General features: G+C 46.7%; 1 protein-coding gene across 1 annotated transcript; it reads left to right on the plus strand.

Annotated features, from left to right (window-relative positions):
• The first annotated feature begins 1,430 nt into the window (after positions 1–1,430).
• On the plus strand, positions 1,431–25,666 carry ANKLE2 (ankyrin repeat and LEM domain containing 2). Its single transcript, XM_002694448.6, has 13 exons — positions 1,431–1,627; positions 9,449–9,922; positions 11,450–11,644; positions 13,024–13,217; positions 13,297–13,485; positions 16,217–16,339; positions 18,158–18,224; positions 19,884–20,056; positions 20,791–20,897; positions 21,606–21,796; positions 22,087–22,723; positions 23,279–23,410; positions 23,762–25,666. The coding sequence occupies exons 1-13, from the start codon at positions 1,441–1,443 to the stop codon at positions 23,982–23,984; spliced, it is 2,892 nt and encodes a 963-aa protein (XP_002694494.3). The 5' UTR covers positions 1,431–1,440; the 3' UTR covers positions 23,985–25,666.
• Positions 25,667–26,611: the final 945 nt, after the last annotated feature.

Here is a 26,611-nt window from a genome sequence, read left to right on the forward strand (position 1 = left end):
GTTGCTAAAATTGCCTAAGCCACTGTATAGTCAGCCCCTCCCCTGCCTGCAGCTACCACTCCCCTGCCTGTCCATCTACGTGGAAGTCCAGTGAATGGGGTCACCTGGTCACCTTAGGTACAGCTGTTCATCTGTGTCTGGGAAGCTGTGGGTGTCTCCAGGGATAGGATGGTGAGAAAGTAACCTACACTGGCTAAGAAAGTAACCCAAGTCAGATAAGCCAGACAAGCCAAATGCAGACATGAGTCTGCTGCCAAGTTAAGAGGAGTTGTTGCAGAGAAGAACCAATTCTGACTCCATGCTGGAACTGTTTCTTTGACTCACTTTTCGCTGCTGTTATTATCATACATAAATGGCACACCTCAAAGGACCCTGCTCCTCTGCCTGTTAAAGTGGGTTTGTTCAGCTCATAGATAATCTGACCCTGCCCACCTGTGCATGGCTGCAAGGGAGAAGAGATTAACACATCCCTTCCAAAGACTGGCCTTTTCCAGAGATGTTTTGCAAGACTGATGGCCCTTTTTACTACCTCATTACCTCTCCCTCTCTATTCTGCCTTTTGACTTTAGTTCCTCATTAATTCTCTCTCTCTGCCTATATGAAAAAAACATGCCATCCAGACTCCGACAAGATGGTTACTTTGAGCCTTTAGTCGGCCATCTTCTCAGTCAGACAGCTCTCCAAATTAATTATTCCTTGCCACTACACCTCCTCTCTTGGACTCATCGGGCCTGCCTTGCGCGAGCAGAGCAAGCTTCAGCTCGGTAAGAGAGTCATGCTGCAGCTGGAAAGTGCACGGAGAAACTTGTCTCCTAGAATCACGAGCTGTCAGAAACCTTGTTTGAAAGTATGTCCGTAAGAAAAATACCAAGAGCTAGCCTGTAGGAATTTGGTCGCTTTGAACCGCAAAGCAGCCGTGTTTCCATCTAGCGCAAGAGAAACCAGAGCGGTTCATTTGTGGTTCCACCGCGACTGGAACCCGGCCCTGGCCTGAACCCCCAGCACAACCTCCTCCCTGACCCCAGAGACTCGCTCGGAAACCTGCCAGCGCCTGGACAACCCCTTTCTAGGGCTCCAGGCCCGGGCCTCAGGGATCCGTGGACCCGTCTTCGGGCCCGCCCCTTGGGGGCCGTCTGCCTGCCCGAGGACCCCGCGTGCCGGCTGCCCGCGCCACTGCCCGACCACGCCCTCACGCGCCCGGAGTCTGAAGACGCGGCGATAGTGGCCGCGCTCCCTTGTCGAGCCGCCGGGCGCCGGCGCGGGGTCAAGCGCCCTGTCTCGCGCGTGCGGATCCGGCCCCGCCCCAGCTGACCCCGGGCGCGGCGCCGTCAGGCAGTGGTGCAGGCAGCCTGGCGCGTGGGGTCCTCGAGCGAGCGGGCCTCGGCGGAGGCGGCGGCGGCGGCGGCGGCGGCGGCGGCGGCACCCGGGCCAGTTGTGGCGATGCTGTGGCCGCGGCTGGCGGCGACTGAGTGGGCGGCGTTGGCCTGGGAGTTGCTGGGCGCCTCGGTGCTGCTGATCGCGGTGCGCTGGCTTGTGCGGCGGTTGGACAGGCGGCCGCGGGGCCTGGGTCAGAGCGGTCCACCCGACCCGCCGTCCCGCGCGGTCGCGGGCCCAGCCCCGGATTCAGGTAAGACCGGTTCGCAGGTGGGCCCGCTCCCTTGCCCGGGCTTGGGTCCTCCTTCCCGTCTTCTCCCACCCTCCTCCCCGGCTCGGGTTCCCCCGAGCTTCTCCTCTCCGAGCTTGGATCCCTCTCCCCGGCGTGAGTCGGTGTTCTGGGAAGAGACTTGAAGTAAAACGCGCGAGTCCTTGACTTGCAGACGGTGAGAGCGCCGCAAAGCTGGACGCCCGGGAGCACGTCTGTGCCCAGTTTTGTGGGTTTGAGCCCCCTGATTTGACCGAGAAGGCAGTGTGCACCCTGCGTGCATCCCAGATCCTCCTTCGTTCAGTTTTCTTTCACCGCGTTGCCGGCAAGTTTGGTTTCTTCCTGAAGGATAAAAAACAGTTTCTCAAGTACCCTGATCAGGAGATAGAATTTTATTAGCAGAAAGCACAGTTGATGACCCTACCTAGATCTCTCGGGGCTGCAGCGCTCCTTACAGATGACTTAGTGTTTACAGCTGAGGGAGCAGGCCTCAGGAAGGTCCCGCACGGCGGGGATGACAAGTCCCAGGCAGAAGCCGTGTGGAGATGCAGGCCTGTTGACACAGGTCCAGCTAGCCCTCCAGCCTGTTTGGTTTTTGGTTGTTTACCTTCTCTCACCCCTTCAGGAAGTTTCAGGTTACGTCTTTAGTGAATAGCATGCTGCTATGTCCAGGTACACTGTCAGCACTGTGTCAGAAAGCCCATTGTGACAGAAAACCCTGTCAGAAAACAGGACGCCCCAGTGAAAGACTATGCAGACACTAAGACTGAAGACGGTTGGGGCCAGTGGTGTCTGAAAAGTGAAGGGAAAGCCGCTGTCAGTCTCTTTGCAACCTGATGGACTGTAGCCTGCCAGGCTCCTCTGTCCATAGGATTCTCCCAGCAAGAATACTGGGGTGGGTTGCCCTTCCCTTCTGCAGAGGAATCTTCTGACCCAGGCAAGGAACCCGGGTCTCTTGCATTGCAGGCAGATTCTTTATTTAGGGTCTGAGCCACCAAAGTCTAAGAAATTACAGTTCGGAGTGTCTTATTTATTTCTTTTTAAATTTTTAACTTATATTTTTAAGTCACTTAAGACAAAAAATTACAAAAATGGTACAGAAGAAATAAACACATGTGAAAAGATGTTCAACATCACTAGCCAGTCATGAAATTGCAGATTAAACTTAAAATGAGATATCACTACACATCTATGAGAATGGCTAAAATAAAAAATACCAATGACATTTGGTAATGCTAGTGGAAACCCTGAGAAACTGGGTCTCATTTACTGCTGATAGAAATTTTTTTTTTTTTTTTAATTTACTGCTGGTAAAAAATTTTAAGGTGCAATCATTCTGAAGTCAAACTCCCAGTTTCTCAAATAGTTGAACCTGTACTTCACTCATGGGCATTTATCCTAGAAGGTCGAAAACTTATTTTCACACGAAAACCCTTATGCAAACGTTTATAACTTCATTTGTAATTGCCAAAAACTGGAACAGCCCAGATGTGTCTGAAGGATAAAACTGGCACCTTCATGCTGTGGAATGCTGCTCAGCAGTGATGCCAGACTGTTGATCCATCAGCAGCTCGGATGGATCTCAAGGGCATTATGCCGAGTGAAAAAAGCCAACCTCAAAAGGTCTGTAGTGTATAATTCTATTTACATAACGTGAAGTGAAGGTATTATAACAACGGAGGACTCCTCAGTGGTTTTCATGGGTAGAGAACAGTGGAGGAGGTTGGATGTGACAGTCAAGAGTTGGCAGGAAGATCTTTGTGGTGATGGAACAGTTCAGTAATTTAGCATGTCTGTGTGAAGCTATTCGTGTGATAAACGATCATATGGTAAGTGGTCACGGAGTTACATACAAAGACACAAGAGGAGAGTGACTGCAGAACCCGGTGAGGATGTGGTTAGTTCAGTGTGTAGTGCCGGGGTCTGCTGCCTGGGTTGGATGCAGTGTTTCAGGTGTCCCACTGAGGGAAGCCACATGGTGAGTCCACAAGACCTCTGTACCATTTTTCAACTTCTTGTGTTTATAATTAAAATATAAAATAGTTAAAGAAACCCTGTATACATCCACTTAGATTCCCAAATGTTAGGATCTTGTGTAATCATACTGCTTGCTAGTAGTAAAGTCAGGAAGTGTTATACAGTCTGCAGACCTGCCTCAGTTTCTTAATCTGTATATTTATGTCTCTATCAAATGAATGGACATGTTGCAGATACTTCTAACTCTAGCCCAAGGGTCAGTAAACTATGGCCCACAGGCCGAATCTGGCTCCTACCTGTTTTTGGAAGACAGCCATCTTTCATCTATGGCTCTTGAGTGTTTGCAGGTTCTTTGGCTCATAGAGCCTCAAAATTTACTCTCGGCCCTTTACAGAAATTTTCTGAGTCCTATTGTAGCCTCTCCCTTCTCTGTCAGTGAGGAGCCTGGGTCTCAGCAGCCACAATATATCCAACTATTTGCTGATACCTAGAGGACACACAAAAAGCTTCAGAATCACTAACTTATACCACTGTGAACACCTACCTTCCAGCTAGAGTGTCTGTGTACCCTTCCTGTCTTTACCCTTAGAGGAAAGCATCATGTGTTATTTTTCAGTGGTTATATTCCTTCTCCCATTCATTGTGTTACTAACTTGTAATACTGATGAGCACATTTGTTTTGGTTTGTATTCCACTTGGAGGTCTCCCCTATCTATTTGTTTATTTACATAGTTTTTCTGTGTGTGAATCACAGACATGTTACTAAAAGTCAGAACATAAAATCATTCAGAAGTGTCCTCTCCCCTGCCCTCTGGCCTTCCTATCTGTTTCGCACCCTCCCCTGAAGCTAACTAGTCTCATTATTTTCTGCTTTATCTTTTCTTTCCCACACATGAGCAAATATTTGTGTATTAAGGATATCAGTAACAGAGGATATATGTTTGTCTTTATTCAAGTTGACTTTCTAGCATACTGTGTATTCTGCAAGGCTAATAAGCTTGTATTACTTAGTAATAACTTCGTATCCCTGACATTTATGGATACTTTGTCAGTGTCAAACACATGCATTATTTTATCTAATTCTTGTTAAGCTAAGAAGTAGAGCTATTATTATATCTGTTTTATAGATGAGGAAACTGAGGCTTAGAGTTTACATAACTTGCTCAGGGTCGCACAGTTAGTGATATAATATAATTGTTCTCTTCATGGCTTACTTGGTTGCAAGGACAAACCCCTCTTCAGATTAGCCTATATGAAAAAGATAGCTTTAACTGTTTGTAGTAGCCAGAACATGGAAGCAACCTAGATACCCATTGACAGATGAATGGATAAAGAAATTGTGTTGTGTGTATATATATACATATATGTGTGTGTATATATATACATATATATGTGTGTATGTATATACACAATGGAATATTGTTTAGCTATAAAAAGGAGCAAATTTGAGTCAGATCTAGTGAGGTGGATGAACCTAGAGACTGTTATACAGAGTGAAGTTGCAAGTCAGAAAGAGAAAAACAAATATCATATATTAACATATATATATGGAATCTAGAAAAATGCTATTGATGAACCTATTCGCAGGGTAGCAGTAGTGACACAGATGTAGATAACAGACTTGTGGACACAGCAGGGAAGCAGGGAATGAGAGGAACTGAGGGAGTAGCGTTGAAACATACATTACCATATGTAAAATAGATGGGAATTTGCTATATTTTGTAGGGAGCTCTACCCAGTGCTCTGTGACAACCTAGAGGGCTAGGAGGTGGGAGGGAGGTTCAAGAGGGGAGGGGATATATGTATAACTATGGCTGATTCATGTTGATGTATGACAGAAATCTTTACAACATTATAAAGCAATTATCCTCCAATTAAAAATATTAGGTTGGTGTAAAAGTAGTTGCAGTTTTGCATTGTTAAATTTTGCCATTTGATATTAGAATACATTCTTAAATACATGTGGTTATGTTATCATTTTAATGTGTGTTTCTCCCTTTTTTTTTCTTTTGCTGATGACTTATTACTTGCTGTTAATTTTATATTTATTTTAGACTATAGAAATGATGTTAAGCAAAAAGCAGATTTGAGCGATTTTTTTTTTAATTTGAGTTCAGAATGGGCCGTAAAGCATTGAGACAACTTGAGACATCAACACATTTGGCCCAGGAACTGCTGATGAACGTACAATGCAGTGGTGGTTCGAGAAGTTTTGCAAAGGAGACGAGAGCCTTGAAGATGAGGCACTTAGTGGCCGGCCACTAGAAGTTGACAGCGACCAATAGAGAGCAATCACTGAAGCTTATCCTCTTACAGCTACACGAGAGGTTGCTGAAGAACTCAACATTGACCGTTCTGTGGTCATTTGGCATTTGAAGCAAATTGGAAAGGTGAAAAAGCTTGTTAAATGGGTACTGCTTGAACTGACCGAAAATTTTAAAAAATCGTTATTTTGGAGTGTTGTCAGCTTTTATTCTACTCAACAACAACGAACCATTTCTTGATCAGATTGTGACATGCAACAAAAAGTGGATTGTATACAACAGCTGGCTCAGTGGTTGGACCGAGAAGTTCCGAGAAGGATAACTTCCCAAAGCTAAACTTGCAGCAAAAAAAGGTCTTGGTCACCATTGGTGCTTTGCTGCTGTACTGATACACTGCAGCTTTCTGAATCTTGGCAAAACCCTTATATCTGAGAAGTGCGCTCAGCAAATCGATGAAATGCACTGGATACTGCAGCGCCTGCAGCTGGCATTGGTCAACAAAACGGGCCGAATTCTCCACAATACCTGGCCACACATCACACAATCAACCCTTCAAAAGTTGAACGAATTAGGCTACAAAGTTTTGCCTCATCTGTCATATTCACCTGACCTCTTACCAGCTGACTACCACTTCTTCAAGCATCTCAACAACTTTTTGCAGGGAAAGCACTTCCACACCAGCAGGAGGTAGAAAATGCTTTCCAAAAGTTCGTCAAGTCTTGAAGCATGGATTTTTTTTTTCTCATTGGGAAAAAATGTGTTGATTGTAATGGTTCCTATTTTGATTAATAAAGATGTGTTTGAGGCTGGTTATAATGATTTAAAATTCATGGTCAGAAACTGCAATTACTTTTTCATCAATCTAATAAATTTTTTTAAAGGATAGCTTTAGAGTCAGGACACAGGGATGGTATATGCAAAAGAGAATATTATCAGGATCAGGTGGAGTTTCTGTCCATTTGTTCATAACATGTGCCCCAGTCCTCCCCACCCCTGCTTTGCCTTGCGTGTGGCTTCAGTAAGATTTTTGAAGTCTTGGAGTGTGTGAGTGGGGGAAGGGTGGTATAAAAATTTATTTAAAAAGAAAAATACAGAAATAACTATCATTCAGCTGTTACTGAATCCAAGCTCACTCTGCTTGCTGCATGACAGGCCAGTGAATTGGAGATAAGGTGTTGAGGCAAGGATTAAGCACTCATTTATGTACCCTTGACACCCATCTCTGTTTTTCTCACTCTGAATGTCTTCTGAATCTCAGACTTGAAAATCAAAATGCCTACTTGATGTGCAGTGGGTGTCTCTGATGCTCAATTCCTAAATCCCCATTTGCATCTTTCATATTCTCTGCCTCAGGGAGAATTGCTTTCTAGGCATCTAGACTGGAAATCTAGGTATTACTATGGGCCCACTACAGTCCCTCCAAACCCCAACCCTGGCATCTCATCTGTGGTCAAGACATCCTGTTTCTCTAGTCTGAGCCCTCACCTCCAGCCCCAGTAACTGCAGCAGTGACCCGTGCTCTGTCCTTTCTTACCTTCTCCCAATTTTAGCTAACCATCCTTAAACCTGTACCATAGATTTAACTGCTCTTTCTCTAAATGTATTGATGAAAGCTCCAGCTCTAGTTCACGTCCATTTGATTGGTGACTGTATAACTTGAACAAGTCACTTAGCTTCTCTGATTTAGGATCTCCATCTATGAAGCAAGGGTGAGCAATGGCAATAAACTTTCATGCGGAGTTACCGTGAATTTTAAATAACTTAGTGCTGACAGAGTGCTTAGGATAGAACCAGGCACGTGGAAATCCCCCACATGTTAAATGTTCGCTGTTTGTCATCAGTATTAGCAAAATGACTTCCAGAGCTATCTGTGGCGCTTCTGTTTAAATCTTTGTATAATTTCTCATCATGTATGGAATAAAGTACAGATGTATCTGTAGGATAAATTTCTGGAGTTGGAGTTTTGATGGACATTGCCCAGTTGCTTTCCTGGGGATTTCTTCCTAATTATTCTGCAGCTGGGCTTCCCAGGTGCCCCTAGAGGTAAAGAGCCTGACTGTTAATGCAGGAGACAGAAGAGACACAGGTTTGATCCCTGGGTCAGGAAGATCCCCTGGAGGAAGGCATGGCAACCCACTCCAGTATTTTTGCCTGGAGAATTCCATGGACAGAGGAGCCTGGTGGGCTACAGTCCATGGGGTCACAAAGAGTTGGACACGACTGAAGCGACTTAGCACATACACACATATTGCAACTGGCGACAAGTGGTGCACCTGTTTCTCCAGCATGCTGGCCTCCCTAGAATGTCGCTGTGATGACATTGTGTCATAGACTCCAAAGAGTATGGGGAAATAATGGATTGAGATGAAGCTTTGAAGTCAACCTTTTTTTTTTTGGTCACAGTGTGTTGCTTTCGGGATCTTAGTTCCCCAGTCAAGGGTCAAGCCCCCTGCAATGGAAGCATGGAGTCCTAACCAGGGAGTTCCCTGAAGCCAGCTGTTTTGCCACTTTTTTTAAAAAATGGAAGTATAGTTGATTTACAATATAATATTAGTTTCAGGTTACAGCATGGTGATTCAGTATTTTTACATATTGTACTCCATTAAAAGTTATTACAAGATAATGGTTATAATTCCCTGTGATGTAAACCTATCCTTCATCCTTGTCTATTTTATACATAGTAGTTTGCATTTCTTAATCCCATACCAGATCTTGCCCCTCCCTTCCCTCCCCACCAGTAAGCACTAGTTCTCTTTTATCTGTGAGTGTTTCTTTCTTGTTGTATTCACTAGTTTTATTTTCTAGATTCCTCATACACGTAACTACACATAGTTTTTGTCTTTTTGTCTGACTTCTTTCACTAAGCATAATACCATCCAAGCGCTTCTGTGTTGTTGCAAATGGCAAAATTTCATTTTTTTGTAGCTTGGCTATTGTGAATAATGCTGCTATGAACATTGGGGGTGCTCATATCGTTTCAGATTAGCGTTTTTGTTTCCTTTGGGTGTGTGTATATAGACAGATAGATATATCCCAAAAGTGGGATTGCTGGATCATATGGTAGTTGTGTTTTTAGTTTTTTGAGGAACCTCCATACTGTTTTTCCATTGTGGCTATACCATTTTGCAGTCTCATCAACAGTGTACAAGAGTTCCCTTTTCTGTACATCTCCAGCCTTTGATATTTGTAGACTTTCTGATGATAACTATTCTGACAGTGTTAGGTGATATCTCATTGTGGTTTTGACTTGAATTTCTCTAATAATTAGTGATGTTGGGTACCTTTTATGTCCCTGTTGGCCATCTGTGTATCTTTGGAGAAATGTCTGTCTTCACAGGTCTTCAGGTCTTCACCTCTATAGTTAAGTTTATTCCTAGGCATTTTATCCTTTTTGATGTTATTTTAAACAGGATTTGTTACTTTCTCTTTCTGGTAGTTCATTATTAGTGTATAAAAAAGCAGCAGATTTCTGTACATGAATCTTGTATCCTGCAACTTTGCTGAATTTGTTTAAGGAAAGACATACTTACAACCATCAAATTGATTTTCGTTCTTTTGGGCCTAGGTAAAATGACAATGGATACCATCTTGGCGCGATTGAAGCTCCTGAATCCAGATGAGCTTAGAGAAGAGATTGTCAAAGCTGGATTGAAATGTGGACCCATTACATCAACAACCAGGTTCATTTTTGAGAAAAAACTGGCTCAGGCTTTATTAGAGCATGGTACACTGCCTTCACACCTGTCCGACCCTGGTGCCGCAGATGCCCCATCCCTGGGCCAGGACACACAAAGGATTGTGAAGTCTGCAGTAGGGAGCCCAGCTGAGCAGGTCAGCTTTTCTGAAGACAGAGACTTTGGTTATAGTGTGGGCTTGAATCCTCCAGAGGAAGACGCCGTGACATCTAAGACCTGTTCAGCGCCCTTCAGTGCCTCAGGCGGCATCAACAGCCAGAAAGCCGTGCTGAGGGCCTCTGCAGAGGTGCCTCTCTACTACGGGGTGTGCCCAGCGGCCTTCGAGGATACTCCAGCAAGAAATGGTAATGTGACCAGTAGGGTGCCTCTGACACAGGTGGTTCATTTACATCAGAGGAGAGGGATTTTGAAAGATCACAAACTACAGAAGAGAATAAAGAAGACTTTAGTCACCATAATCTCATTCCTTCAAACTAACCATTGTTCACATTTTTATATAGAACGCTCCTAAATTTTTTGTAAATCTATAGGAATTTTTAGAAATTAAGGAAATTGGATTCTGTGAAGATATAGTTCACTTATAAATATTTATGGACTGGCTCCATTTTTTGATTAATCATCTCCCTCACTTTTTTTTAATTCTCTGTAACCTGACCACCTTTTATATTAATGAATGCAAATGGCCAGTGAATTATAATTTTCAACATTAAAGAATTGTAATTTTAAATAAGACTAAAATAGCATTGGAAAGAAGTATTGAAAGCTTGATATTGATCAGAACGAAGTTACTTTTTGTAAAACAGTGTACATAATATGTACATTTTATATATGTATGTGTGGTCCATAAAGATGAAATTTATTCCTCCCCACCCAGATCTTACTGTTTTGTGTATCATTCCTGACCCTGCTTACTATGTTTTATCTATGTATTTAAATTTTAATTACTTTTATATTTTTAATATATTTTAATTTACATTTAACATATATATGTAAGTACATACATTATTTTTATTTTTATAAAATTGGTAAGAGTGTCAGGTCAAAAGGTTTTTTGTATTTTTTTTCAGTATGCATTTTTAAAACTGAAAGCTACGGTCCTCCAAAAGATATTACTATTTGCTATGAATGAGTGACTTTTTAGCCTCTCTATAATATGAAATGTACATTTTTGTCTATCTGAAAAGGGAAAACAAGTATCTTGTTTCTGTTCTGTCAACCATACTCATGTTATTAAACTTCCCTTTTGGTCTTTTCAAATAAGGGAAACCTGCCTTATTTTTATATCTAGTACCCTTTTTGTGTGTGTATTTTTTATTTATTTATTTATGGCTGTGCTGGGTCTTTGTTGTTACACTTGGGCTTTCTCTAGTTGCAGTACACGGGCTTCTCATTGCTGTGACTTCTCGTTGCAGATCACAGGCTCTAGGGCAAGGGCTCAGTAGTTGCCTTACTTTGTGGCATGTGGAAATCGTCCCAAAGCAGGGATTGAACCCATGTCTTCTGCATTGGCAGGCAGATTTTTAACCACTAGACCACTAGGGAAGTCCAATAGTCATAGTTATTTGGCTTACTTTTAAAATTATTAAATTTTATTTTTATATCCTTAGGTGTAAAAACTGCATATACATATATAAAATATTTATCATTTATATCCATGCATATTCATATGATCAAACTTTCTGTATTCTTTTTGCTAACTGAAGCCCTTTTTTTTTTTCGAAGATTAAAAATCTGAAATATTAATGAGAGAAAAATTAGGCTATTGGGTAACAATTGTTAATTAACAAACCCAGGGGGCTTCAAGTGTGAATTAGGTGACAAGGGCTCCTGTTAATCGTCTCTGATTTTCCTTTGTCGCTTTTCCCATACAGAAAGGATTCACGTTTATGAAGATAAAAAGGAAGCCTTACAAGCTGTCAAGATGAACAAAGGATCCCGATTTAAAGCTTTTACAAACCGAGAAGATGCTGAGAAATTTGCCAGAGGAAGTTGTGATTATTTCCCTTCTCCAAGCAAAACCTCTTTACCACTTTCTCCTGTGAAAACGGCACCACTCTTTAGCAATGGTGGGTTAAAAGCTCATTTATATAGCAGTTCATATCTGGCATTACTGTCAGATTTACTCCTGGGTATTTTACACCCTCTTTCTTGGTAACTAGTTTTCTCCACCTTTGAGAGAAGTCCAGTGTGCTGGGAGTAGAGAACTGAGGCCTGGGCCATAGAGCACTGGAGGAGGATGGGTCAGTTGGCTGGTCTGGGTTGAGGCAACAGGAGCTGAGTGGGCCAGGCAGCTGTTGAGGCCCCAAAGCTGACAGGGCTGTGGGAGAAGCAGCGAAAGGGCCTCCATTGCCGTGTTCTGTCCCTCTTATTGCACTTTCTCTCCTGCAGCCTGTTGGGTTCTAGGCCTTTTTAGGTGCTGAGACCTATCTACTTCCGCCCCAAAGCTACACCTTCTTCTAAGACTCGTGGTACTTGCTTGTACCTGTGCTTATGAAAGCACTTGGTTGTGCATGTGCTCAGTCCTGTCCGACTCTTCGTGACCCCATGGACTGTAGCCCCCCAGGCTCCTCTGTCCATGGAATTTTTCAAGCAAGGATACTGGAGTGGGTTGCCATTTCCTTCTCCAGGGGATCTTCCCGACCAGGGTCAAACCTGCATTCTCTTACATCTCCTGCATTGGTAGGATTCTTTACCCCTACATCACCAGGGAAGCCCAAGTGGTACCTGCTTGGCTTCAAAAGAGTTCTCCAGTAGTTGAGCTTGCCTGCGGGAGCTGTCCAGCCGGAAACGTGGCCACTGCCACTCCCAGCTCAGGACCAGGGTCTTGTGAGGGGCCTTTGCTTTCAGCATCATACAAAACCCCAGTGGACTAGCCTCGTTCTGGCCCCTCCGTGAGCTCACAGCGGCCCTGCTTCGCAGGCTGGCTGGGGTTCCTGAGGAAGCAAGTGGCTCTCCTTGCAGGCAGTTGGCCTTTGATCAAGAGTGCTGTGTGCCTCCTCTTCTATCGCTTCATGGAGGCACTTCCTCCATGGAAGCCAGGATGATTCCCAACACTTACAGGTTTCCCTGTTCACGTTTGGTGACAGTTCCTCAAATGGCTTTCACACACGCACAGGTGTTGTGATTCAGCCAGTAGACCTTCCTCTTGACTCTGCCTTGCTGGGGATGCTCCTTGTTCTTGCAAGGTCCCGTGCAGGAGTGGATCGTATCCTTGGCCTTGTGCCCATATCCTTCCTCCCCCTGCTGAGCTTCACAGCCTGTCCTTCACTGCCCGAGGCTGGGACACGCATCCATCTGCTGCAGATCGTCCTTGTTTCTTAAGCTTTTACTCCCAAGTAGATCATCAGCGTCTATGGGAAAGATTTTTCTTGTCAGTGAAGCACATAGTGGATAATGATAAAATGTTTGTGAAATACAATGTCTTTCAATTGTCTTTTTGTGACAGACGGGTTGTACTTGTCTGAGTCAGAAACAGCCAGCAAAGAGCGAGCAAACAGCTATAAAAATCCACGCACACAAGACCTCACTGCCAAACTTCGGAAAGCTGTGGAGAAGGGAGACGAAGACACCTTTTCCGACCTCATCTGGAGTAATCCCCGGTATCTGATTGGTTCAGGGGACAACCCAACCATCGTACAGGTAAACCTACTTCTAGCATCATTAGCAGCAAGACTGCAGGTGATGAAAGCGAAGCTCAGAGTCTGCTGTTTTCTTTCAGGAAGGGTGTCGGTACAATGTCATGCATGTGGCTGCCAAAGAGAACCAGGCTGCTGTGTGCCAGCTCACCCTAGAGACGCTGGAGAACCCCGAGTTCATGCGGCTCATGTACCCAGATGACGAGCCGCACATGCTGGAGAAGCGCATTTGCTATGTGGTGGACCTGTACCTCAACACACCGGACAGAGCGGTATGCCTTGTAGCCATCCTGGGGTGGAAACAGTATTTGGGCGTCAGCTCAGAGGAGACGCTCATTCCTTGAGGAAGAGCAGACCCGGTCACACTTGAGAAGAGCCCCCTGGCCTGGATCTCAAGTGGGGTGGAGCCGCCCCCAGGGCACTTCCCTCCTGGCCTTTGTTCAGAGAGGCTTGAGCTGAAAGGAGGGGGAGTGAATGCCCCAAAGCTAAAGGGAGCAGGAAGTAAAAAGGTTTTGGTGCCTTACAGTCCTATGTATGTCTGTTGTTTACATTTAACATTATGTGAAGAATATTTCCTGTGGGGTTAAAATGTTCAGTGGGGTGACTTTTTGTTTTTAAATATTTTATTCAGTTATTTTTGGCTATGCTGGGTCTTCATTGCTGCTCGGGCTTTTTTCTCTAGTTGCGGAGAGCAGGGTCTCCTCTCTAGTTGCAGCGTGCAAGCTTCTCACTGCAGTGGCTTCTCGTTGCAGAGTGCAGGCTCGAGGCGTGCGTGCTTCTAGTTGCAGCATGCAGGCTCGGTAGTTGCAGCTCAGAGACCCTAGAGCAGGGCTCAGTCGCTGTGGTGCACAGGCTTAGTTGCTCTGCGGCTCGTGGGATCCTCCCCACCCAGGGACTGAACTTGTATCTCCTGCATTGGCAGGCAGATTCTTCACCACTGACTGACCAGGGGGCCTCCCAGTGGGGTGATTTTTAATGGTGCATAAGGCTTAAGTAAGGATTCTTGAAACAGAAGAGTTTTACATATTTATATAAGGGAGAACCCAATGATGGCTGAGAGCCAAGGGCTGTAAATTCTGAGCAAAACCTAGGAGTTTGAGAAATCATGGTTGGCAGGAGAGGAAATAAAGACAGCCTAGTGGATTATTTTCTAACATACTGAATATGATACATTGAAATGCAGAACTGGAAGCAAGAATAACTTTTCTCACAAGAGAGAAAAGGAGGAAGGGAAAAATTTTGGCCATGCTGGCAAAATTAAAGAAGAGCATAAAAGAGGAAACAGTGGTTACATGAAAGCAGTAGTAAGTGTGAAATAGGCCAGAGAGAACAAAGTCATAGTATATTAGACTAAGTGTGAACAAACTGAATCAGGGTGTGTGACAGTGCAGTTGGGAAGTGTGACTTCTTGATGCGATACAGGCCCGTGTGCCCTGCCAGAAGTGTAATACAGTGTTTTTCGTGCCTGTGTAGCGCTCGTTGAAAACATGCGTGTGTGTCCACAGAGGCCACTGGATAAGTTCTTGAAATTAGGTATTACAGATCCCATTCTTCGACCATGAGGCACTGAGAGTAGGAATTGCTTAAAGTGTTGACCTCCAAGCCCAGGGCTCAGCAGAGGGCGTGGTGTGAAGGAGAAGCTGGATGAGCCAGGAGTGGCTAGAGGACCCAGAGGCCCCCAGCTGTTCGGGAATGAAAGTTGCTGGCAGGTGTGAGGGGAGTGACTGGGGTCAAGCTGCTAAAGCTCAGAGCAGGTTAGGAAAGTATGTTATGTGCTTGAGGAAGAGGGGTAGCCAGAAGGAAGGGGAGTGTGGAGGGCGCTTTGCACTCTGATATCTTGAACACTGAGTGGACACAGCTGGCCTTGATGTGCAGCGGCCCCAGCCCCCTGGGCCTGGCTGGGAGCTGTGGTGATGCTGCAGCCTTGGCCACAGGGCTGGAGGCGGCTCAGGTAGATGGTGGACTGGGGAGGGCCTGGTTAGGAGAAGGCAGTCAAGCCAGGGCTGGCAAGGGGCAGCCTGTCCCATTCAGTCAGTATAGCTTTACTGGAGCCCAGCCCTGATCCTTCTGTGTGTCTACAGCTATGGTGGGTGGGCCGGGTGTGTGTGGCAGAGCCTAGTGGTCTTTGGAGCCCTGGCTGTTTACTGTGTGGGGTAGCCAGGGGCGGTGTCAGCAGCTCCTGGAGACAGTGAGATGACCTTAGAAGGTGCAGAACGGGGGTGGAGCTGCTCTGAGGGTATCTGCTTGCACTGGGGCCTGGGGTCACCTTGGAGAAGGGGGACTGGAGCCGGGAGTGTGGGTGCGGACAGCAGGGCCCTGGGGACTCTAGATAGCTGGGAAAGATGCTCTGACCACGCAGCATGGCATGTAGAGGGAGGAACCCGAGGGCTGGAACGTGTGGTGGTTGCAGGTGGACCTAAGCAGATTCTGTTTTGGCCGAACTGCCTCCTAGTCTGCGGCCATCCAAGTGAACATGCCGGGGGCGGTGGCTCCACAGCTCAGGGGCCTGCTGGTCTGTGGGGAGACTGGGGAGGGATTGAATTGGAAAACCTTGTGGAGTCAGAAGGGGAGAGTTTCATTTATTGCAATACTAGCCATTGGAGAGAGTTCTGACTACAGACCAAATCATGGGCTTTGCTCAATTCTAGATCTTGTTTTAATCTATTTGTTTTACCTTATGAGCATTGATTATAAGACACTGTACTGGGCCCTGAATTGTTAAAGCTGCTGTTTGCTGACCGGGTGTTACACCCTAGCTCTGTTGTAAGCTCCCCCCAGCCACTGGACACACAGGGACGGAGCGTTAAGCTGGGCTAATGCCCTGGCATAAAGTGGGTGTATGCTAGTGTGCCAGTTACTTTTCAGCTATAAAGACACTGCCTTTTTATAGTCTTTTATTTTTAAGGGTTTTTGTTTGTTTTACTAAATACCTATTTTTAGTAACTTGAAGCAACTTTATGAACCAAAAAAGTTTATATAAGTGTTCTTTTGCATTTCTCCCAGGGCTATGACACACCATTGCATTTTGCTTGTAAGTTTGGAAATGTAGATGTGGTCAATGTGCTTTCTTCACACCCTTTGATTGTAAAAAACCCAAGGAATAAATATGATAAAACACCTGAAGACGTAAGTACCTATTAAAATCTTATTACATAGTTTTAGAAATGAAAATAATTACAAGGTCTGCAACCACAGCTACTGTGAAGACACAAGTAACTGTGTGCACGTGTTTGCCTTATGGCAACAGAAGCTTGATTGTCAAGTAAGATGTACTCTGAAGAAGATGCCTCTGTAGAGCCAGGAGGGAGTGAACTGCCCTAGTTTGCAGATTTTATTTTCCTGAACTGGGTGGTCAAGCTGTCCTTGGTGGCTCACTGTGTTTTGATAAGTTCCCTCTGCATCCTTCAGCTCACCAGGGTCAGAGAGAACATGGGAGGTGGTGCTTGTGCTGCTGATGGTGGTGGTCGTGGATGATAGAGATGGTGAGGATGGAGTCGGTTGTGATGGTGGTGATGGCGGCGGTGGTGGTGGTAATGTGAGACGATGGTGAGGATGATGGTAACTGGTGAGGGATAATGGAGGCGGTGGTGATGATGTGATGAGGATGGTGCTGCTCGTGTGTTCTCTCGGTGTGCACTAGGAGCTGTCCTGCGCCCCTCTTCTATATTCTCACCTGGCCCATACAAGCCTTAGGGACAGGCCTTGTCAGAATGTATGTCAGCAGTTGAGCAAAATGCGCTTTAGAGAAGGCAGCAGTGCCTCTGTGCAGTGAGGCAGCGAGAAAGGTGGACCTGAGAGAACTGGAAGATGGGTTACTTTGTAACATGCACGGGGCTGTTGGCTGGCTTGGACCTGCCCACCCTGTGGAAATAGAATTTGTAAGATCCTGTTCTGGCAGTGGCACCTCCTTTTCATTTGCTGTGATTATGTAAGTTGCACCCACTTCTGTAGCAAGTTTAGAATTCACATAAAAAGAATAAAATTTACCAGCCAATTCTGCAACTCAGAAATTACCATTATTTTGGATAAATCTGACTCAACTTTCTGTGTGCATGTGTGTGCGTTTTCTCAATGTAAGATGGTGACACATTTTTGTTTCACTTTTTATTTTGTATCATGATGATAGCCTTGATAGTTTCAGGTAAACTGGCTGAGGGACTCAGCCATACATATATATGTATCCATTCTCCAAACTCACCTCCCATCTAGGCTGCCACATAACATGAGCAGAGTTCCATGTGCCATACAGTAGGTGGTGACACTTCTTTAAAGCATTGGACTTCTCTCACAACCAGTTACAGAGTTTAGAAGAAAATGTTGCACTACTTGAAGGGTTCACTGTGCAGTGGTAATTTGTTTTTCTCACAGGCTGGCAGGAGATGGTAATTTTGTGGTTCCTTCCTTTTTATTTTAAGGTTATTGGTTTTTTATTGTTTGTAGCTAAAATGTTACAGTTCTCTATATTCTCTAATGTCTGAGAACATTGATTCCTGTAGTTGCAAAAATGAAACATCTGTGTCCCTGTTCAGTAGAAGTTGTATTTCAGTCCAACCAAACCGTAGAAGACAGACTCCCAGGCAGTGAAGTGTATAGTCCTGAGGTATGGACATGTCTGCTCTGAATTGATGGTTCACCTTAAGGTTTCCTTTCCTTGCAGAAAATTAGGAAATGTAGACAGCATGAAGAAAGAAGGTAAAATTTACCTGTAATCTCAGAGTTTGTTCTCCTTGTCCTGGCCCCTTGGAGCTTTTACAAAACATTGAAGAAGGAAGATTGCATTGTTAAACATACATTTTTTATCGTGGGCTTTATGAAATACTCAGTGTTAGGATCTATCTGTCCTTGTTGTGTTGACTTTAATACTTCCTTCTGCAAAATCATTTTCATGATAAGAAAACGTGATAAATTCAATTCAGAGTGTTCACTTATCTTTTTTTTTAATAGGTTATTTGTGAAAGAAGCAAAAACAAATCTGTAGAACTGAAGGAGCGGATTCGAGACTACTTAAAGGGTAAGGTGGGGAGTGGGCGCCCAGAGTGAGGAGGAGGCCCTCCATGAAGGTCCTGGCAGCATCTAGGCTGCCTTGTCTGTGGGAGTGAAGCCAGGGGGCTGTTGGGACCCCCTCAGAATTACCCTGGGTTCCACTTCCCTTTTCTGGGAGACCAAGTTGTCTGTCACTTGACTGTTGCTTGCAGCCTCACGCCTTGACCTCTGCAGCCTCTTGGGCAGCAGGTGCCTCTGGCCGCTCTTCTTTGGCCACAGCCTGCAGGGCAGCCAGAAGGCGGGAGAGGCCTGCCTGGAGCCCCTGTGTCAGTCGTTTGGTGGCTCCCTGTCCTTCACCGCCCTCTGCCCAGGCTGTCCCCATCTCCGTTTCTTCGACCTCCCGGCCCTGGATCACCACTATCCAGGCCAAGGGCTTCTCAGACCAGGGCCCGTGGGGCAGTCCTTCCTGCTCGGTTTCCCGGAGCCTCCAGCCTCTGGACCAGAGTGCCCAAGCTGTGTCCCAGCCAGCCTACAGGCTCCAGGGCACCTGGCGGTGGAAAGCCCCGCTTCCTACCCGCTTTTTCCTCTCTGTTGTTTCCAGGGAGTTTGAGCAGTTGGCAGCAGCTTGCTTAATGGCCTTGCTGCAGATACTGGAAGCTCTTTGCCTCCCCTGTGTGTTCATCTTTATCTACTTCTCTCTGGTTTCCATTCCTGCCCAGATCCCTGGTGGTTTCTTTAGTGCAGGGCTTGGTGAGGCCTCTTGGTATGAAGTCTTACAGGCCCCCAGCAGCCACCACCATCGCTTGCGTGGTGTCCTTGGTGCTTTCCTGCCACATTGTCCCTGTGGCCTCACAGCCTTTGTCCTTTCCGGGTTCCATACCAAAGTGTGTGATTCCAGGTCTGTTCGGAGATATGTGTTCAGTGATACCTGAACACATATGTTCAGATATGTGTTCTGAACATATGTGTTACAATGTTAAAATTGTAACACAAAACAGAATAGGAGTTGGGGGAGGATGGAGGTTGACATGCATCTTCTTTGTAAGGTTTCTCCAGCTCCTCTTCAGCTGCTCTGGTTCACAGGTCCCTCTCAGTCCTCCTACGAACCTGGAAACAAGCATGTATTTGCTGCTCCCCTTTCCTTTTTTCTTCTCCTCCTTATTTCTCTGCAGAGGAAGAGTGTGGGGCTCTTTAGGTGCAGGAGTCTGGCACAGACTGACCTCTCTTCAGTTGCTCTGGCTCCAGAGCTTTCTCAGCCTTTTTACAGTTAACATCTTTGACTGGCATGCAGAGCCTGTGGGGTAATAATCCAGCTGATTCTCAGGCTGATTCCCAGGGCCTAACGGCCACTGTTGGAGAAGGCAATGGCAACCCACTCCAGTACTCTTGCCTGGAAGACCCCATGGATGGAGGAGCCTGGTGGGCTGCAGTCCATGGGGTCATGAAGAGTCGGACGCGGCTGAGCGACTTCACTTTCACTCTTCACTTTCATGCATTGGAGAAGGAAATGGCAACCCTCTCCAGTGTTCTTGCCTGGAGAATCCCAGGGACGGGGGAGCCTGGTGGGCTGCCGTCTGTGGGGTCTCACAGAGTTGGACACGACTGAAGCGACTTAGCAGCAGCAACGGCCACTGTGGTGCAGGCTGTCCACACACATCACCTAGCCCCATGTGTTTTCTCCTCCCAGGTCACTACTATGTGCCCCTCCTGAGGGCAGAGGACACGTCTTCTCCTGTGATCGGGGAGCTGTGGTCTTCAGACCAGACAGGCGAGGTCTCTCACATTGGCCACACTGGAGGCTTCCCCAAAGACCCTGTTCTAACCCTTCGAGCCTTCGCAGGGCCCCTGAGTCCATCCAAGGTGAGCATCTGTGGAAGGTTCTGAAACAACTCCTGGCTGTCCCCACCAGGAGTGCTGGGTTTTTCCAGCCTTTCGCTTTGTGCTTGGTCCTGGAGACCAGGTCTCATGAAACTCCAATGAGTTGTCAGTGAGGCTTCAGAACTTTCCTGGAGGAACAAGTGTCTTGACTCTATTATTGTTAGCTAGAGCAGGTATGTGACAAGCGGTGCTCCCAAGAAATGAGGTTTACCCGGGCTTACTCTCCCCATGCTGGCATTACCTGCGCCCCCCATCTGTGCCCATGGACCTTGCACAGCATATGCCCATTCCATTGTACTTGGGTTTGTGCTGTCACTAGGAAACTTCCACTTGCAGACTCTGAAGTTCACCTTCCAGACGGAGGTACTTCATATACTGACCTGTATGCACTCTTTCCTCTTAGTAAAAGAAAGCTGTAGTTAGTTACCTTCAACTATAAAATGTTAGGAATAGATTTAGCTGCATGAAACATAAAAAGCACACACATTATTGGGCAGCAGGTCTGTAGGGTCTCCCTCAAAGCCTCCTGGTTCAGTTCTGACCCTCATCCCGGCCCAGACCTTGCCAGGGTCCCTCCTGGCCTCTACTGTGATACAACTGAAGTTCCGTAGCTCCAGAGCAGGAGGGCATGTTGCCTGCACTGTGTTTGGGGTTGGGCGGGGGCACTGCCTGGCAATGTGGGTGCATAGCGCATCTCAACACACTTTCTGTTCTAGGCAGAAGATTTTCGCCGACTCTGGAAAACCCCGCCTCGAGAGAAAGCGGGCTTCTTCCACAGTGTCAGGAAATCTGATCCAGAAAGAGGCATTGAGAGAGTGGGAAGGTACTTAAAGAGCACGAAGTGCCAAAGAGCCGAGTGGTGGTATCTTGTGTGCTGTGTGCCAGTGTGCTTGGTGCTTGGGACTTTCAAAATAGTAATTCCCAGAAGTCCTTACTGGTAGACTTTAAAGCCTTTTTACTAAGGTCTAATTTGCAGAGGTGTACACTGCAGCCTGTGCAGCAAGGCTCCATGAAAACAGTCCCTCCTGGCAGTCAGGTGGGGCATCCAAGGAGCGTGAGGCTGTGTGGGGAAAGGAGCCACACAGGGAGACTTTTTCGTAAAATATGTGCCCAGCTTTAAGTTCACAACTTGAAAAAGACCTCTAAACATTTATGTCTGGCCCAAACCAGAATTGTCTTCAACTTTGTACTGTTGTTTTATGAAAACCAAAATGTTCTTTGTTAGTGGAGTTTTACAGTTTGCCCTTTTTTATCTCTGGTGAGTGTTGGTGTAAGTGGAATGGTTTGTTTTAAGTGGTACCTTTCTCACCCGTGACCTTGACTCATTCCATAGCACAGTCTTACCCTGTGAGGGGGACACTGCTTCAGGAAGTTAAGCATACTCTTTCAGCCCCAAATTTAGGATAAAATGAAACCAAGGTTGCAGGTGCAGTTTGGGCATTTCTAGCATAAAGTGGCTCTTTTCTGTGTAGTCAGTTCTGTGAGTTTTTCTTCTGCTCTCAAAACTGGTTAATTTGCTTTATTCTTACAGGGAGCTGGCTCATGAACTGGGGTATCCCTGGGTCGAATACTGGGACTTTCTGGGCTGTTTTGTTGATCTGTCTTCCCAGGCAGGCCTGCAAAAGCTGGAAGAATACCTTACTCAGCAGGAAGTAGGCAAAAAGCACCTACAAGACATGGGAGAAAATGCAGCGTGTCGCCAGGAGGATGCCTCAGCCCTAGGTAAGGACACGCAGTGCATCCAAGGCTGGTGAGACTGGCAGCCGTCCTGTGGCCAGGTCTGTGGGAACCTGTGGCTTCTCATTTTCTTGCCCATGAGGGGGCACAGCTGGGCCTGGAGCCTGTAATTCTGTCTGCAAGGTCCTGCTTGACTTTTTCCAAGGTTTTCTGTCTTAAGCAACAAGGAGGAGGCTTTGAATATGGGAGTGACTTGGCACAGCGTTTGTGCTATCCGCGGTGACATCCCGAAGTCCCCTTGTCAACACCTCTGAGAGCTGGTTTCTCTCCCTCAGGCCGTCAGAGGAAGTGCAGCAATTCCATCTCTGTGAGGGCGTTTCTAGATGAAGACGATGACATGAGCTTGGAAGAGATAAAAAACCGGCAAAACACAGCTCGAAACAACACCCCGCCCAGGGCAGCTGCTTTTGGAGACTTGGGGTGTGACATCCTCCCCTTGGAGCAGACAGAACTTATCGAAGCCTCAGCCCCGACCAGTCCCCACAGCAGCAGAAATGGGTTTTGCAGCCCTCTAAGGGATGGCAAGACCCTGGGTGGGAAGAGGCCCAAGGCCCAGAGTGGGGAGGAAGACCTCCGCTCACCCATCTCCGGCTTGACTGTTGAGTTTGATAAACTGAATTTGCAGAATCTAGAAAGTAGCTTTTCTAAGACACCAAATCAAAGAGTGAAAACTAGAGATAAGAAGGTCCTGACATCAAGAGTGAACGCGGGAGGAAGTGACGTGTTAGAACCTCTTGCTGCTGATAGACTTGGAAATAACCAGGGAAGGACAGAAAATGAGATGTCTGCTGGAATTGCTAACATGTGCCTGAATCCAGACAGTTCTGTGCACGAGCCCCGCTATGGCAATGGCTCGGAGCCCTCGGAGATTCCCGCCTCAAAGGAGCCTGTCCAGAGGCTCTTCCTTTTTGGGTATGAGTCGGGGAGCACGCACGTGTGTTGGGGGGGGTGGGCACAGGCACCAGTATGATTCTTGGACACTTCCCTCCACCCCGGCCAGTCTGACAGGCACTTGTTCAATCTGTCTCACGAGTTGGTGGCTTTCTATCCATCCTCATTGGTCCTCCAAGCCAGTGGGAGACAGCATTTTCCTTCCTGGCTCCTCCTTGCGTCCACTGTACTTCCCACCATGACTGAGCTGTCCTATGAGTTTTAGGAAGAAAGGCCATCTTGGGGTCAGTCTCAGTTGTCCAGCTGATGGCCTGTTCCCACTTCTGCTCTGTCTTCCTGGAGGTGGTAATACACAGAGCGCGTCTTATCAGCAGGGCTGGGGCTGGGGTCTCCTCCCTGTGGGTAGCACGTTCCCTCTGCCATCCCCGCCCATGCTAGTCCCACCCTCACCCTCACCCCCACCCCCAAACTGGATTGCAGCCTGCAGCTAGTGCCTGCGGTGCTGGTAATGGACTCAGTGGTGCTGGATTTCTGGGTGTAATCATGGAGGTTCTTGCTTCTTCTCGTGCCTTCTAGAGAAGAGCCGTCAAAACTGGATCGGGATGTTCTGGCAGCCCTGGAGTGCACGGATGTGGACCCTCGCCAGTACCCGGCCGTACACAGGTGGAGGAGCGCTGTCCTTTGCTACTCGCCTTCGGACAGACAGAGGTACCCACAGGCCCAGGGATCAGAGTTGCTAGATTCGTGGGGAAATTCACACAGATCCGATAGCCAAGCTGGTGGGAAGTCCCCTGACGTGTGGCTGGGGGTGACAAAGGGGAAGGGTGCTGCTGACAAGTGGGTGCGGGACGGAAGTAGCCCAGGTTCCTGCTCAGGGTCACATGCCACTCGTGTGGGGAATGGTAATGAGCTTTCAGTCTTCAGGGCTCACAGCTCCCAGGCTTGCAGCACCTCTGCCAGTGTTCTCTCGGGGGCAGGGGCCCAGATCCTGTCTTTGGCCTCCACTCGCCCCATCCCATCCAGCCATCCATGCTGACTGCCCGTTCTTGGTTTCCTCAGCTGGTCCAGCCCCTCGCTGAAAGGGAAGTTGAAGTCTCAGCTCCTGGACGTCAGTAGCCCTCCTAGCGGCAGCCCTGGGAGAAGCAGCCCTGCAGGCAGCAGCCCTGGGAAGCCTGGCTCCACACCTCACGCCTCCGGCCTGGGCAGCCCCGGGCGCTACAGTCCCGCCAACGGGGGCCACCTCCGCCGGATGGCGCGCCTGGCCCAGCTTGCCACCTTGTAGGGCCCATGCACACTGCTGGGGTTCTTGGTTTCTTCTTTGTTGTTTTGTTTGTTAAGAAAAGTACTGTGTTTATTGCTGAAATTTCACATGCCAAAATAATATTCTGATTAATTTATCAGTCCTTATTTAGAGAGTAATTTTAGAAATTGCAAATATTCTGTATAAAATTTAGCTTTCTGTTATTTAGAGAGAAGGTGAATACAAACTGCTGCAGATTTTCTGAAAACCCTCAGTGTGGTTACACAGGCTCTGTTAGCCGCCCCAGGTGCACACGTGACGGAAGAGGGCGCCAGAGAGGCCGGGTGCCCCCTGCTCCCTCGACAGTGCTGCGCTCCCTTCCGCTCTTTTCCTGAAACACAGGTGAAGTTTGTACCTCTGCCTTTTCTGGGAAGGGTCTTTGACTTTCTAGTTCATGACAAAAAATCCTCTCTGCTTTGCCGGTCAACCGTTGATTAGACACTGACAAGTTGGGCATCCAGGAGTAAAGGAGCCTTGCATGTGTCGGACAGTTGCAGCGACACTTACAGTTGGGAGTCACTGAAGACATTTAAGTGAGTGACCAGAAGATGAAACTAGCTTTTTTCTAGAGGAGAAATGGTAGCCGCTGGGAGTTACGTGAATAGTCTCACACAGGACTCACTCACCAGCGGTCCTTGGAGGGTGTTCCTTTCTCACCAGCACTTGGCCTTTCACAGTGCACCTTATGTAGCTGCCAGTGCAGTGTAATAAAGTAACCTGAATGTTGTTCCCTGGTTTTGAGGTGTACCTCGTATTTTAGAATGCATTTCAGTTGGATTGCTTTATGAAAGAGCATCACGTTTTAGTAGAGACAAAAGATTTGCTTTGGAGGAAATATCTGATCCCAGTTCTGTCCTTTCGGTGTGGTTTGTCTTCCCTCCCCCTGGGCCATACCTGCTGGAGGGTTTGCACATACAGAGCTGTGCATCCCGGAGGGCTAGGGCATTGCAGCCGAGGGGAGGGCTGTTTCTCCCGTGTTACCAGTGACCACTCACAGCAGGGTTCTGGGGGCATTGCCAGTGTTTGATCAAAAGTGAAAACTACCAATGCGTCTGCTGTCCAGTGCCTTTGTAAATCCCTTTGATTCTTCTGAACTTACTCTTTGAGACTATACAGTGATAGGAGGTAGACATAAGTGAGAGTCTTTTATTTGTAAAGATTCTGAATTGAAACTTATGTTAAAAAAAAGAAAAGAGCTTATTTCTTTCACACAATAACAAGACATAGGTCAGGAATATCGGACCTGAGATTAAGGTTTTAAAATTCAAAAGGTTGTTACACAGGGTGTTCTCACTTGTGTAGCAGACAACCTAGACATAAGAGAAAAATACATTCTGTTCTACAAACCAAATGGCGTTTTTAAAAGACATCTCTAGCCTCAAAGAAATCAGAACACAGATGTAGTCATAGTGATGATCTGTTTTCTCTAAAATTTGACCATACCATCCTGTATATTGTTGTAAGTATTCAGACGGAAATTAAAGTAGGGATGTGCCCTAACTTTGCAGACTGCTGTTCCTGTTTTCTCAAGTTTAGACCTTTGATTATTTCTCCATTTGTTTATATAAGTTGGCCCTGATTCCACTAAATGCATTATCATGTGTCCCGTGGCAATTTTACATCTTTTTAAAACTACTTAATGGAATAAATTATTTTTAAAACCATGTGGTAATCATTCTAAGCTTTTAGAAAGACCTCTCTCAACTGTGCCCAGGAAAAGTGCCCTTTTTAGCAAACTCTTAAGCAGTGTTTGGGTTAAACAGAACATCAATCTGAGAGTGGTTTATTTGCTATCTGGGGTCCTTTCATTCCTAACACAGTTGTGAAAAGCCTTGCTTGGCATCAGTTAAACTAGCAAATATTTCCTAAGCGTCCCATGAAACAGGAAGCCTTTTTCTGTGATGTTGACAATCAGTGTGTAATGTCTTTGGTTGGAAAGAGGTGATGGGAACCTCATCATGGTGGGTGGTGGCTGTGCCGTGGGCTACCGTGCAGGGGGCTCCAGAGGGTCCCCTCTCCTGGGGGAGAGCAGGCTCCACACGTGCAGCCAGATCTTCTGGGGTAGTTTTTGGATGTTTCCAGAAGCGTTCACAGCTCAGAGAGGATGGTTGTAGGGTGACTGTCTTGTAGGGTACAGTTGCCAGTCACTGGGCACATCGCCATCCCATCCCCAAGCCAGGTGTGCTCAGGCAGTCGGAGGCACGTGTTTCTCATTCCGTGTGGAGACCCGCAGGCAGCTCTGGGTCACACCTGCCCTCGGGTTCCTTCCTCAACTGTCTTGAGATACTTTGGAACAAACAGCAATGCAGCCAGTAAGAACCACTTTCATTCTCACTGCTGTCAGTTTGGGATCCCTCCTGACACACAGGCTCTCGGGGTGGGTTTTTATGTTGGTCACATTTAGGATGTCTTTCCTGACATTTTGTAAGTTCTCGGTCATATGTCCCACCTCAGGGTGGTTTCCTGGGCCCTTGTAACTGACCCCATCAAGACACCTTTCTCCCGCTCCTGGGCTCACTTCCTGTTTCTGAAACGTTGGCCCTGCTCAGCAGTCAAGTGCAAAGGGTGGACACGCCACTGAAAAGACAGGTCTGCAGACAGGACAGCAA

The sequence above is a fragment of the Bos taurus genome, chromosome 17, assembly GCF_002263795.3.
Source record: "Bos taurus isolate L1 Dominette 01449 registration number 42190680 breed Hereford chromosome 17, ARS-UCD2.0, whole genome shotgun sequence".
Taxonomy (NCBI): Eukaryota; Metazoa; Chordata; class Mammalia; order Artiodactyla; family Bovidae; genus Bos; species Bos taurus.

Bases quoted from the DNA above. Each gene is read 5' to 3' on its own strand.
- ANKLE2 (XM_002694448.6), top strand. From the start codon at position 1,441: ATGCTGTGGCCGCGGCTGGCGGCGACTGAGTGGGCGGCGTTGGCCTGG. The intron at 1,628-9,448 runs GTAAGACCGGTT...TTTTGGGCCTAG, and splicing joins GGGCCCAGCCCCGGATTCAG to GTAAAATGACAATGGATACC. The intron at 20,898-21,605 runs GTACTTAAAGAG...TTATTCTTACAG, and splicing joins GGCATTGAGAGAGTGGGAAG to GGAGCTGGCTCATGAACTGG.